This window comes from Danio rerio, chromosome 23, assembly GCF_052040795.2.
Source record: "Danio rerio strain M-AB ecotype USA chromosome 23, GRCz13ab, whole genome shotgun sequence".
In the NCBI taxonomy this organism is placed as follows: Eukaryota; Metazoa; Chordata; class Actinopteri; order Cypriniformes; family Danionidae; genus Danio; species Danio rerio.
Genome location: NC_141043.1, coordinates 23,994,479 through 24,009,452, shown reverse-complemented (window position 1 = coordinate 24,009,452; position 14,974 = coordinate 23,994,479). Strand labels below are relative to the sequence as shown.

The window sequence follows — 14,974 nt, the reverse complement described above, 5'->3', positions numbered from 1 at the left end:
TTGTTAACAAATTAAAATTTTTTTTTTTCAAAACTTAATTTTCCCTTTGCAGTTCTTTATTTTTGTTAGCAATTTTTTTTCTCAAAAATAAGATTTTGCTTAATAATTTATTTAATCATTTGTACAACTTTCTTTTATTTAGCAAGTATATGTGACCCTAGATTGACTTCATAGAGGTGGTAAATTGGACGAGACAATTTGCAAAATGTGCAACAAAAAGGTGACCCCGAGAGATGGAAATACCTCGGACCTAAGGTTGCATAAACAAAACTACCATCAACTAACTGCTGTGAGGATGGACCTCAGTTCACTTAGTGCAACAGTTTCAACGTCTCCCGACGCAGGACTAACAACATCTAAGTCCACCGCCAGTATGCAGCCGATGATAATGGGGGCATTCAGGAAAACAACAAAGTACAAACGGGGCAGTGTCCATTGGAAAACCTGTACTAATGCAGTGACAAAATACTCCGTGAAGGAAATAGTCTCTTTTCACACAGATAAAACAAAGTCCTTTTGTGCATGGAAAATTTTAATTGATTTGTGTGCGTGTCTCTGCTCGCACACATAACTGTTATGGATGTTTATAATAATTTAATTCCGTTTGACTGTTGTATTTGAACTTTTTATAAACTGCTCTTTTTATGAACAACTATTTGTTGCTAATAAAGTTGTTAACATTGTTGTGCATGTTATTTTGTTATGGTTTCAGTTAGAGCTGCACGATTAATCGAAAAAAGATTACGATCTCGATTTGACCCTACACACGCTTTTCTACGATTTAGCCAATTATATTTTCAAAAGAAATTGTCAATGACAAATGACAAGCTTACGTCCGAAACATAATAATTCAACCTTAGAATTATTATTAATTGTCTTCTGATGTCATCACTTTACTGTGAATTAACAACCAGGGCATTCAAGTCCACCATTCCAAGTCTATACAAAATTTTGCAGTTTAACCAACAGTAGACCTACACATGACCTACACATAGGCCTAATAATATCATTGTTGTTTTACCATATGTTTAAAAAAAATTAATAGCCTACTCATATTAGTCTTTATTTTACATTTACAGAAATTGTGAGAAAATCTTGATCTTTATTTTAAATACAAGCCAGAATCGTGGAGCCCTAGTTTCAGTATTAGTGTTTGGTATTCAGTTTCTGAATGGTTTAGGCACAAGCCAACAGTTTGGTGATGCTGTCTGGGCCTTACGTCATAACATTTTTTTTATTATTCATGGTAATACCGTATACCAAGGTAAAAACAGGGAGGAGGTTTGATGGTATCAAATTTTGGATACCACCCAAGCCTATTTTCTATGTCCATTTCAATTATCCTTTCTATTATCAAATAGAATAGAATATGATAGAATAGAATAGAATAGAATAGAATAGAATAGAATAGAATAGAATAGAATAGAATAGAATAGAATAGAATATTTGGCAACTACGGTAACTGACAAAAGACAAATAAGCCACAACCATCCAAAAGGTTTGACTGTTTATCTGAGCAGCTGCTTCCGCAATAGCAATAATGGAAAAATGACAGAAATTACATTTTATGACATCACATTACATTGAGGACAGCTGAATCATAAAGCAGATTCCTCAGTGCAAAATCACATTCCTGAAACATTCCCTCACTGTGTGAATCCATTCAATGACCCCAGATGGCCACACTCAAACCATGTTTATAATGTATAGTTCTTAATTAAACACTGATAATTCCATCATCAGAGTGGCGCTCGTTTTGAGTGGAGGTGTGACACTCTTCTGCATCTTCGCCATATCGTGCTGTTAAAGTCATTACACACAGGCTGGTATTGAGTGCCCAGTCTGTGCCCCCATAAGAAGTGCAGTAAATTCCCTCAGGCCCCGCGGCTCCTCTCTGAATGCAAGGCTCTGAAAAGTCTCTGTTGTGACACTGTCTGCAACACTTCACTCTATTCACTTCCAGCGCAACTCAATTACTGGAAACTGATATTTTTAGTATCTTAAATCACCACAACTGTCATGATGCTCTTGACTTCAAAGTGGCTATAAAAAATACTGCATTGTTAAGATGGGGATTAAATCACGATTAGAGTTGACAGCAACATCAAAGCAATGAAAAGAGAGTATATGATAAATGCCAATAGATTTTAAGTATTACAGAAAAACGAGCATTTCGGATTAAAAAAGCGTTTCATAAATTTGTACTAGATGGTAAAAATTCTGGCCATATATTGTAACAGAGTAAAACATGAAATGCTTTATAAAATCTTTTAACATTTATGAGCATGTATTAAATTTTTGGACTTAGGCATATGACAGTATCAAATTTTCTTGTTGCAATAATTGCTGAAGATTTTTTATGGTGTTATCAAGATTGAAAAAATGTCAAAAAAGGGGTTAGGTCTACTTCAATGTTTTTCTTTGTATTGCTTTATTGTATATAAATAGTTTGAGTAAAGAAATGTTCCCAAGAAATTAAATTGAAAAAGGTTTATACACAATATGGTCCCATTAGTAGATGTTAGTTAATGCTAGGGCGAGACAGAATCAGCTGACATTTTTTGCTATTTCTGAACAGAATATAGTAAAAAAAAAAAAACTGCGGATTCATGCAGAATGATTTTGGGTGTATCGTAATTAAAAATTTTAAATGTTAAATAAAAAACAATACATTTTTAACTTTTATTTCATGTTTACAATGCAAATCCTATTAGATCCATTTATTTGGTAAACCAAGCGAGTCCCTCATATATTATATCTACCATATCTACTAAAAGACAGAATTTGTTACTTTACAAACTGTTTTGTAAATAAATATATGAATGTTTTCATATTAATCAGTAATATTACTGAAATTCATAAAAAAACTGAATAAATATAAATTTACACACATTTACATACAACTAAATAAATAGACTCAATGATGAGCTGGAAATCTGTTGAAATCTGCAGATTTCTGCGCTCACAGATTCCGTGTGGGCCTAGGTAACGTTTTAACGATGTTAAATAGCAGATTTTTTACATTAGTTATTAAAAGTTCGTTTCATCTCCATTAATTAATTAGCTCTATTAATTAAAACAGCAATTGTCATCATAAGATTAGTTTAATTAACTACTGCAAACAAATCAGGGCCTTATTGCAAAGCGATATATTATTATACGAATAATAAGCCCAAAATAATCTAAGCGTTGTCACTGAATATCTCAAAGTCAAATTAAAGTTGGAGTAGGTGATCTGCCAAAATGCTAACATTAGCATAATAACTTACGTCCTTCCCCTGCCATCCAAAGCCACGTCTCCTTAAGTCATGAACGCGCACAGAATAAATGACGATGTGGTAACGATGGACAACCTTATATAAAACTAGATCTTATCATTCACTAGTTAGAAAACTCTATGGACACACGCACACTTTGTCATTAAAATAACACCATGGCATAATTGTTGACAGGCCAGCAGGTGCAGGAATTATATTTCCCCAAAACTGGCATTAGGATAAAGCTGGTTTAATATTCTGACTTTCTCTATAAGTAGAAAAGTATTGTTTGCAAATTTGAAATAGTGAAATCATATACTCAGCCAATGACTATAAAATACAACATTGTTTAGTCAGTGAAATAGTGCTAATGTTGTTTTGAAGTCATTCCTACATGCTATTTCAGACCCAATTTAAAGTCAGGTTAGAGTGGGAGCATGTCACAAGTTGTCACTGTTCAAAAATGAACAAATGTGCCGATATAAATCAAACTTCACCTTAGTAAAGCTAGTTAGGCAGAACAGCACTATTTACTTATATTTTGTTATTCAACTAAAAAAAATCAGATTAGAGAAAAACATGCTAAAAACAGAAATATCCTTTTACCGTTTATGTCACACTTACATTGGCAAGACAATGAGTGACTTTGAATTTTAAATTGTTCTCGCTTATCCTGATTGTTGGTTTTCCTCCTCTTTTACAATTGAATGCCAAATGAATGTTACTAAATGAGTGCTTATGAGCAATTCCAACGTTATGGATGTGACATTTGGAGTAAAAACTCAAAACATAAATTTGCATAGAAGCATATGTTAACATTATATTGAAACTTTTGTTTATATTTTCCAGAACAACTGACCACAGAGTTAAGGACCAGAAAAATATCAATCTGTAAATATGTTTTGTAGTTTAAACATGGAAAATAAACATGCCTTATGGATGTGACAAAAAAGTCTGTGGTTTCACAATACACAACATACTTTGTAGAAAATTCTGTGAATTAAACTGCACAACCCAAAAGAACCAATGCTAACCAAAAGGATACAAGTTGTCTCTCTATGAAACAAAAATTATTGATTTTATTTTAATAATTTCACATTCACGAGGAAAAAGTGTTGTGGATGTGCCATCTCTCCGTAACGGATGTAACAGATGTGAAATTGCCACTTGTGTGACTTTAGTAAATCAAATAGTTTGAAAACATTGACAGATGCATTTTTGAGTATTTCTTAAGTACTGTAAAATAATTGCTGACACAAAAAAACTAGAAATGGTTTTTGTATTATTTTCATGTCAAGGTTGACATTTGCATGAAATTGCTCTTATGTCTATTTAACTGACTATTTTATCGATGCTGTAAAAGGTACTCCATGAACTAGAAAATAGTCAATCTTTCGCTGGACATTTTCAGTGGCTAAAAAAACACTTCCGTGCATATAAACCCATTCATAAATAAGAACACAAGACCAAAATGGTTTAAAAACATAACATTACCTGTCTAATCGTGGTTTTGAACTACATAACGTCATTTCCCTCCAGGGTACAAAAGTAACTTGATATTGATTCAGGATTTAGAAAAGTTTGATAAGGTGCATTTGGTGCTGTGATGTACTATACACCACTGCAAAAGGAACAATACGAATATTCCTAAAATGCATTCTCTATGTTTAAATATCAGACAATTATTTCGGAGCGCTAAATCATGCATGCTTATTATTACAATATAGGCTATTAAGTTACTGAAAGTGCTTCTGGGTTGCATGATCCTAGTGGATGTAAAGAAAGAAAGAAACGATCTGTGATTCTTTGTCCACTTTTTGAGAGCTTTAATCCATAACAGATATGCCAGTGCTACAGTAAAGACACCAACAGGCTGAAGGTAGTAAATGCCAATACAAGTTCCCACTAAGCTAGTATTTCATACAGCTGAATAAATTATGCCATGATAATATACACACATGCTAAAAACTGAAATATATCAAAGGAAAGTACATATGCGCAAAAAGGAAAAAGAGCAACTTGAGGTCAAAAAGATATTTGGGAAAGGTGTATTGCCCAGACAGACAGTGCTTTCAATATCCCAAATAGATTAATGCTTGCAGTAGAAATGAGTGCTACACACTAAACAATTTTTTTCACATTTCTTTTTTTGTCTTTTTTATTTACTACAAAATATTTAAGTGTTAAATGGAAATGTTGGCACATGGTCAAGTGTTTGTTTCAGGTATTGTCCTGTAAATTAGCCTAATGGCATTTTAGGGCACGTCTAACGTTAGTGACAATGGAGCACAGTTTGGTTTCAGTTTATCTTGGCCACAGAAATTGTCTCTTGGGGTAAAAAAAACTGCTGAAAATGTGAAATAATGAGACTGCTGAAATAGGTTATAGAAATAACTTACATTAAATGTAAACGCGGAATCCACGTGACTTTGCCTACAAACTCCACGTAGCCTACGCTTCACTGCACTTTTCAGATAACATGCAACAAGAGCAATATAATTGTTCTATTTTTAAACAGGTGTCATAAAAACTTACAGTGGATAAAAGATACCGCGTTGCTTTTAGCACGTTTACCACATGTAACGTTAGCATTTCAAAGCTGAATTTTCAGTTTGTGTGGTGCGGAACGTTTAATTTTCTCCGCGACATTTTGAACGTGACAGTGGGGATGTTTGGTTCATCACTGCAGGTCAGAAAATGAAATGTCCGATTAATAGAGCTTAAATGTCATTTTGTCGCGTATAAAGTTAACTTATCACCTGTAATAAACTTGACAATGACCGTTAATGTTAGCAAATGTGACATAAAAGGCTGTCTTACCTCGTTTTTACTGAGCTTCCCGGCTGTTTTGCGGGTCTCGTATCCATCAAGGCCGACGCCATAAAAGGTGAGATTTATCGAGAAATTTTGCCATGATGTGAAAAAAGCAGTATCAACATCGATCTTTTTCTATGCCTTTTTCCTACTACGCCACATAAGCCGCCTGCACGAATTATTGGTGTGACGTACTTCAGCTAAAATGTAAACAATTTTATTTATTATTGTTTTTTTTGTCAAACGTGTTATTATTCTCGTCATAGCAGTTCAGCCAATGAATTTTAAAAGGAAACTAATCAGAATCAGCAGTTTACTTTCAGCAGAAAAACTCAGAGCTCTTGCCACAGACATCATTTTCATACTAATATGATGTTAAAATATCAATCCTAACATTATTGTTCATGATGGATGTTTTTGTAGGGCTGTGAACCACAAATTAACCATAGTTTAACCATTTTTTAAAAATGTAATTTTGGTTATACAAATGGTAATCATTAAAAACACTAATAATAAAACCATGGTTTATTTTCATAAGAAAATGGAAGTTCCGAACCAGAAATGGAACCCATAATTTAAGACGCAGTAGGGAAGTGATGAGTTTGTGCAGTTTTGCAGAAATGTAGGCAGAGTCACATATTTCCAATAAGCTTAGGATGCCTGTCCTTCTCAGTATATATTTTTAATAATCCCAGTTGTTTAGAGACCATCATCACATGCTTGTACTGTAATCATGTGAAGTGACCTAAGATCAACAAGTCCATTTCTCTTTTCAAACTGGTAAAGGATGATTCATCATACTGTTGTATTTCAGTTTGTTATTTTACAGTGACCACTGAGACAAATTAAGCTCATCAAGTATAAAAAGTGCTACCAATTTGGTAAATACTGAACCTTTGACACAAAATCCACAAATCTGCCTTCCTTTTAAGTTCTCAGATGATTTGTGAACTATATGTATACTTTCCATGAATAGCAGAGATACTAGTGGGACAATTTATAGCAAGCCAGAAAATGCCAAGGGCTCATGAGTGACCACATAAAAGAATAAGTCTGTGTTCATTGCAAAAAAAAAAAAACAAGAATAAAAATAAAGTCATTTGGTCATATTTCAGAACAAAGTATGCGGATAAGATAAAATAGTCATAAATAACACTGTTAATTCACCCTGAAACACTGTCCACTCATATAAAACTGGTCCCAGGCTGTATTTTCGGCCCAAAACAAGGTTTTTGTGGAATGTCAAGTTTAAAGATTTAAATGAGAATCATAGTTTGTCAAATCTGTCAGCATCTCTCCATGTTGATCCATCAGAAATGTAATGTTAAAAAGCAAGGCCTTGTGGTTAAAATAGAAACAGGAACTAAGCATGAGGAGAAAAAAATGAAACATGTAAACAAAGAGTAATTACAATAGTAGTAAATGCAACAGCATTAGGAACAACCACATTTATAATAACAAATATAATTATAATACCATCATTTTCAGTCCTATAAACAACATTTTCCATTTGGAATGGGCAATCGGATATAGTCGATGTGTGCTAAACATTGTATGCCGACGGGCAGGGCTTTAGTGATTTGAGCTCAGACAATTGATGCTCGTTTTCCCTCAGCTTCTATATGAAGCCCTGAAAGGGGCTCTTTGTTGTGAAAGAGAGAGGATCGGGATGAGAAAGGAGATGCAGCACAATAGTGTCTGTTTTTAATGTGGAATGGCTTTTGTATTCACGCTGCTATAGGTAGAAAGTCTAAGACTGCCCGTGATTTTTCTAGCTTCTTTTGGTCTTGTTCACTCTTCATCAGATGGGCCACATGTGGGCACTGCAGAAAGAATGGAGGGATGCTGGTGAAACGCACGGGTGGATGTTCAGTTCGAGATCCATCAATACGCCTGTCCCGTCTCCACCTGTAGAAGTCCGAGCACAGCCGAGTGCTCTCCCAGCTTCATCCTTCTCTGCGTGGACAAGCTCACATTCTTTGCCAGGTAATCCACCGCAGCTGCACAGACAGATAAAAACAACTCATTAGTTTATTGAGTTTCTTCTGTTAAACACAAAAGAAGTTATTTTGAAATGCTTCCTATAGAATTCAAACTTTAACTTCAGGGCTACACCACCTGACATTTTAGTATTGATAAACTATTGGTATTTATACTATTTATACACACACAGGCCACTTTATTAGGTACACCTGTCCAACTGCTCATTGGATCAAATTTCTAATCAGCCAATCACATGGCAGCAACTCGATGCATTTAGGCATGTACACATAGTCAAGACAAACTACTGCAGTTCAAACTGAACATCAGAATGGGGAGGAAAGGTGATTTAAGTGACTTTAAACATGGCATGGTTGTTGGTGCCAGACGGTCTGATTTGAGTATTTCAGAAACTGCTGCTGATCTACTGGATTTACACGCACAACCTTCTGTAGGGTTTACAGAAAATGGTCTAAAAAAGAGAAAATTTTCAGTAAGTGACAGTTCTTTGGGTGCAAATGCCTTGTTGATGCCAGAGGTCAGAGGAGAATGGCCAGACTGGTTCCAGCTCATAGAAAGGCAACAGTAACTCAAATAACCACTCGTTACAATCGAGGTATGCAGAAGAGCATCTCTGAACACAACATGTCCAACCTTGAGATCGATGCGCTACAGCAGCAGAAGACTACATCGTGTGCCACTTCTGTCAGCTAAGAACTGGAAACTGAGGCTACAATTTGTACAGCCTCACCAAAATTGGACAATAGAAAATTGGAAAAATTATGCCTGATAAGTCTGATGAGTCTTGATTTCTGCTGCGACATCCACTATCATGTCAATATGGAACAAAATCTGTAATATTTTCTGTCCCTTGTTGATTCTATGCCACGAAGGATTAAGGCAAATCCGAAGGCAAAATGGAGTCCAACCCAGTATTAGTAAAGTGTACCTTATAAAGTGGCCGGTGAGTGTATATTAAAACATCAATATTTTGGCATGAAGTATTTAAATAAAAAAAATCAACAAATTCATGAAATTATGAAACCAACATCGTTTAAAACAGTTTGTATTATCATTTGCTTTTAAATAAAACAGTTAGCTTCTTCTCAGACATTCTTATTTTCAAAGATCCTTCTAAGCAGACTGCTGTGAGTTTAGTTTTGAGTTTTAGAGCAGACATATCTATAATGTGGACACTTTACATCACTGCGACCTCTCACGAACACTGTTGAATGCAAAGACACAGAGCACCTGTTCCCCACTGTCATAGTGAGTATTCCTCAACACATTCCTCATTACGTCTGTCATCGCTGCCCTCAGAATTCCACACTCTCAATCATACAACATCACACTGTGACACGCCAGTCTATTTAATCTATCCATCTTCCTTAAAAAATGCCAGGCCAAATACCATAATCAAAAACTGAAATAATAAAACAAGCACACACAAAATAAAGTTAGCCTGAACATGTTAAGAGGGAAATAAAGTTGGGGAAACTAAAACTTTCTCAGCTGAGTAGATTTAGATAATGAGTCCACTCGATTTTCTACGCCTGTGAAAACTGTTACTGTTCTCTAGATGTGTATCAGTACGGCTGCGCAAAATGCAATAGAGAGAGGAGAGAGACGGCAGAAAGAGTGGCGAGATTCCCACCAGATAGGTGTAGCACACAAAACGGTGTGACTAACACAGCACCTGAGGGCACGACTCTCATTGGATTGATCTGGAGTCTGGCTTGGCTGGGAGATCTTTATCAGGAGCACGTGTCGACTCCATCCTGCAGGCTAATCCAGGGTCAGAGGCCGCCCCGAGTCCCACTCGCAACCCAGGACCTCAGCATTGATCTGCCTCCTGTCTCACACTGTTTCAATTTAAACACGCGAGCTAAAGACATTAGAGATGTTTGATTGGTGGAAAAAGACAGTCAATTGAGTTTTGGGCGCTAAGGACAAACCAAGGACAGGATGGAAGTGGTGCACTGCAAAAAAAATTGGGGAAGCTCCAATTAACCCCTCCAGCCACTTCCCTTTCCAAACAGTAAAGCAGCCGAGTCTGACTGGAATTGGCTAGCTTATTAAGTTAGCACTGCGCTAGCTGTAACCTTCAGGTAATTATTTGCATAGACATTTCCCACCCCCATCCTCAAAGCTGAAATGGAGAAAATGGAAACTGTCGAGCGGAGGAGGTTAAACCTGAGGGCTTTGCATTTTGAAACTGTCAGGATTGAGTTTTTGCTAGTTGAGTTTTGTTTTTTATTATTTTGGAGTTTCAGAGCCACTCCTTTTCCGACAAGCGGTAAACACAGTGATCATTTGATCAAAATGTCAAAAATAATACATGACGACGCAGACAGCTGTGATTAATGGATATAAAAAGGCTTCTGTACGCTAGCATTAGCGTGTTGGCATTAGCTGGTGGCTTGTCAAGAGTCTCTGATGTTGTTTTTTTGGGGGGGGGTCTGGAGGCCCTTTGATTAGCAGTCGAGGAGGTGTTATTTGAACCTCTCTTTCCTTTATTCGTCATTAGCAGAAGTGTTGAGGCGGAGCAGAGCGAGGGTGCGAGCGGACGCTGCCAGACATCTGTCAGTGTGACAGTAAGCGCTGCACGTTAGCGTCTGTAAGCAACAGCAAAAAGGAAGCTGTCAGGGAACGGCGGCGCGAACGGTAGCATTCGCATACCTGTGGGTGGGCCAGCTGTCTGTACAGGAGACACCGGTGCTGACAGCTAGCAGAGAGAGTAATCACAGCTCATTTAACCTCTCTCCCTCAGGAAGAAGCCTTTCTCTCCTGTCAGCCCAGTTTGCTCCTTAAATCCTGCTCAGACTGAAGCGCTGCCTTCCCTAAGAGGAGCACCCAATCTGCTCTCTGACACTCACGGTCGCGGCGAACACATGCAAACATGCGCACATCTACAAAGTGGGCCCTTAAGCTGCCCCCTGAATTTTAATGAAATATTAGACAGGTGGGGTAAATCAGTGGTTTTGCACCCCAGGAAGTACTTAAAGAAACAGTACACCCCAAATGCAGTCTTTAACATAAGTCAAATTTTAAAAGAACTTAGAAACTGAATTGTGAATAATCACCTTAGTAGCTACACTTCTCTACTGAAGCTTGTTTCTAGCTCATAAACACATAAATGACAAATTAATTGTGACTTTCCCATTTAATAAAAATAACAGGAAGTATTAGCACCAAGTTAATACGTGTTGAAGGAGATGTTTTTCAAGTTGTTATTTTGTGATTATCATCTCCTTTATTAAGCTCAAAAGCAAGTAAGTAAACTCCTGAGTCACAATTTGGGAATCAGATCCGCCAGATCAGTGAATGAATCATTTAGTTCAGTTTTGTAAACAAGCTCAGCAGATTCACTGAAAAGATCCAAAAGCTTTCTTATTAACAACCATGATCATGCTTGATTTATTTTTACTTAAATTTCAGTCTGTTTCCCTCTTTCATAAAGTTACTGTGTGGCTTTTAAAAGATTGGGATATAGTTTACTTGGTGCTTTTTTGTAACATTACTAACATTATTATTTATTATTTTGAAAATCAGTTATATGGTTTTGGTAATACATTAGAATGAAAACATAAATAACATTAAATAAAATGACTTTAAAGTGTTACTCTAAAATAAATATTTTTTAAATATTTCTTTGAGGTGCACCTTAGACCTTTAGCTGCTTTTTCTCTTTTCTTTATCCATTATCACCTTTCTGACATTATGGCCATCATTTCAGTATTAATCAAACCCTAAATATAGGCAAATATTCATAAATAAACACAAAACACAACTTAAATTTAACAATATTTAAATTATTTAAGTTATTTTAGGTCCCAACACTGTGTCCAGGCTAGGCATGGGCCAATATAAGATTCTGAAGGTATGATAACCTTGGATGAAAATATAGTGGTTTCAGTGTCACGGTCGTGTGATTACTGTGATAACCAAAATAAGTTCTTTTTAAATGTCTAGGTAAAAAATAACAACTTTCCCCCCATATTTTAAGAAACATTTTAAATAGTTTGGACCAGTAGCTTTTGATGTAGAGGTTCATTTTCTGCTGGAGATACTGATGCCCAAAAAAACAAAATAAAAATTGTTGTGAAAAACATGTTTAAAAAAAAAAACAAAAAAAAAAAACACTTACATACACACTAGGACCGGTATAACAGAAATTTTTTCCAAACCACGGTAAACCTTGAAACTGGTTATCGTCCCATGCTTAGTCCAGGCCTCCTCTTATTAATGATTTCTTTTCCATCATTGATGTTAAAAAACAAACCTTTCCACTTTACAAAAGATTATTTATAGTAAAAAAAAAAAAAAAGGTATTCTTTAGAATACTGAAGTGTTCACGCTAAAAAATACATTTTTGGGTGGAAATTATATTGGAAAAACCAAGTATAATTGAAAAAGGTAAATTTAGGAGTTAAGGACAGACTTTATTTTGATGGTCCAATTGTTGAATTTAGGTTACATTGCAACTAATTCCCATTAGATTATAAGTAGACTGTTAGGGTTGGGTTAGGGTTAGTGTCAGTTGACATGTACTTGCAAAGTTTCTAGTCAGTTATAGTCAGTTAAATGTCTGTTGAAGAAGCAATATCAACAGATAATGAGCACAGTCTACTAACACTCAAATGGACCATCAAAATAAAGTGTTACCAGAGTTATAACTAGCACACTTTGTTTTCAAAAAAAAGAAGTTACTTAACAAATGAGCAATAAAAATCGTGCCTACTGATGGGCCTGAGGGGGGGGTAAATTCAACCAAAAGGCTGTTTGTTTTGTCTAAAAACAAAGAAGCGAGAGCCACTTACTCTGGCCGTACTGACTATACTGGTATCCCGCAGTGACAGGGTCCACGCTGTAGCTGGTGGTGCTGTATGTAGGGGGGCAGTAGGATTGGGAGGAGGGCAGGCTGTCAGCAGTCTTTATGGGCTCGGAGCGCTGGCTGCAGCTGGCAGAGATGGGGTTTGAGGCCTCTAGGCTGCTGTGCAGGGGGGAGATGGAGAACTCATGCTGGGGCTGAGGAGCCACCGCGCTTGGGTTGCTCAGGATGCTCATCACCTGGAGGGTAGAAAGAAAATGGGAATCTCGATCAGCAAAAAAATAGACAGGGAGAAAACACCACATCATAGGCTGCAAGACGAGTATCAAGGCCTTTTCCTTAATAGGGGTTAAACATCTTCACAGCGACCCCCATTGCTGCATCCCAAGGGAGCATTTACTAGGCTAAAAAGAGTGCGAGGGTGAATAACTGATACAGAAGGGACGGGCGCAGGGTAAAGGGGGTGTTCGGAGAGTGCCAGCGTTATTCTACCCTGAGGCTCTACTTCATAACAAGCTCCCAGGGAGAGTTTAATCTGAAGCCTTCAGCCATCCCACTGTCTCAAACCCTCATGAATGATTAAAAAAATAAACACTCATATTATTGAAGATGCCCCAAGAGATTGGAAGATTAGACACTTGACAAGGTCTGTCCTTGTTTTGTGTAAAATGGTTTAGGGCAAATGTATAACTCAGAGAGCTGTGCGAAAATAGATGATAGTACTGTATCTTTTAGTTGTCTTTTTTTTTTCATTTGTGTTTATAAAAAGATCTTTTTGAAATAAGTGTCTTTAGCTCATAAATGCTGCATTTAATTGATAAAAAATGTAATACTATTATAACAGTAATATTATTATAACAGTAAAAAACCTAACACTAACCATTGAACTGTTATTACAATTTGAAAGAACTGTTTTCTGCTTTGTTCAAAACTAATTTAGTCCTGTGATTCCAATGCATATTTTTTATTACACGTTTTACACCATGTAGTGTCACTTAAAGTCAAGTCGAGCTTTATTGTCATTTTGCTACATGTGTGGACATACAGAGGAACTCGCAGGACAACGATGCTACATAAATTATCTATCTATCTATCTATCTATCTGTCTGTCTGTCTGTCTGTCTGTCTGACTGTCTTGTTTCTAGCCCAAATATCTAAAAATTCTAAAATTGAGAAGCATTTTTTAGACAAGCAAAACATAATGTCTTGTTTCTCAGAAATAATATGCCTAAATTAAGTGGTTTTCCCTAAAAACAAGCAAAATAATCTGCCAAATGGGATAAGCAAAATAATCTTGTTTTTCCTTTCAACATAAGATTATTTTGCTTGTTTTTAGGAAAAACCCACTTAATTTTGGCATATTATCTCTGAAAACAAGACATTATGATTTGCTTGTCTAGAAAAAGCTTCTCGATTTAAGATTTTTTTTTAGATATTTGGACTAGAAACAAGACAAAAAAAATCTATATAAGAAAATTACTTTTGTGGTCTCTAGTACTATTTATCTATCTGTCTGTCTGTCTGTCTGTCTGTAGGGAGTATATGATAGAGAATATATGAATAAATATACACACAACATGTACACAACATAAACATTTAAGTATTCATGCATGCACGCGCACACACACACACTAGAGAAACACCCATTAACAAATAGAAGAAATTTTCCTATGACAAAAAACTCTGAACCCATTGTATATATATGATAGGATAAGGTCAGGGTCATTCAAATCCGTTTAAACCCCAGTGTGAAGCAAGCGCTCAAAGGGGTGGTGGCAGAAGAAAAGCAGTGTGTGAAAGGAGCAAAAGAAGGCGAGAAACGCTGCCTGCCACATGCTCCCCATCCGCAGACTGAAACAAAGCAGCGTCCTGAACATCAGGTTCACGTTGAGCCTCGCTACGCCCCGCTGCCCTTTGGCCGTCCCAGGACCCAACCTGCTAAACCAATTAGTCCATCACAGAGCCGCTGCCAGCCAAATCAAGCCCACATGCACCTCTCAAAACAACATCCATGGGCTATTTGTTGAAGTCTGATACACTGGTCAAATGCACAAAATAAATCAAGGTGAGGCTTCGACCCACCCAGTGCGCA

At 36.5% G+C, this 14,974-nt stretch overlaps 2 protein-coding genes and 1 long non-coding RNA gene across 34 annotated transcripts in view; 1 reads left to right on the top strand and 2 right to left on the bottom strand.

Moving 5' to 3' along the window:
• The window catches only part of kcnab2b (potassium voltage-gated channel subfamily A regulatory beta subunit 2b), a 176,255-nt gene extending 169,891 nt beyond the window's left edge, over window positions 1-6,364 (bottom strand). For 8 of the 16 annotated variants that reach the window (XR_015522892.1, XR_015522896.1, XR_015522897.1 and 5 more), the window contains exon 1: window positions 6,078-6,350. The gene's annotated coding sequence lies outside the window, so the exon portion shown is untranslated. Of the gene's footprint in view, window positions 1-6,077 lie in introns of all 16 variants that reach the window. The other 8 variants (XR_015522895.1, XM_087305922.1, XM_087305930.1 and 5 more) reach the window with 2 other exon arrangements.
• The window catches only part of pax7b (paired box 7b), a 105,084-nt gene continuing 95,169 nt past the window's right edge, over window positions 5,060-14,974 (bottom strand). For 5 of the 6 annotated variants that reach the window (XM_087306020.1, XM_087306021.1, XM_087306022.1 and 2 more), the window contains 2 exons: window positions 12,872-13,121; window positions 5,060-8,071 (listed from right to left, as the gene is read on the bottom strand). In XM_087306020.1, coding sequence (XP_087162146.1) covers window positions 7,956-8,071; window positions 12,872-13,121 — 366 coding nt within the window. In that variant the 3' untranslated portion in view covers window positions 5,060-7,955. 6 annotated transcript variants of the gene reach the window in all.
• LOC141380486 (uncharacterized) overlaps window positions 5,721-14,974 on the top strand; it is a 93,447-nt gene continuing 84,193 nt past the window's right edge. For 11 of the 12 annotated variants that reach the window (XR_015523443.1, XR_015523445.1, XR_015523442.1 and 8 more), the window contains exons 1-2: window positions 5,721-6,144; window positions 7,877-8,057. This is a non-coding gene — a long non-coding RNA (uncharacterized LOC141380486). Of the gene's footprint in view, window positions 6,145-7,876; window positions 8,058-9,630; window positions 12,379-14,974 lie in introns of those variants that run through there. The other variant, XR_015523452.1, reaches the window with a different exon arrangement.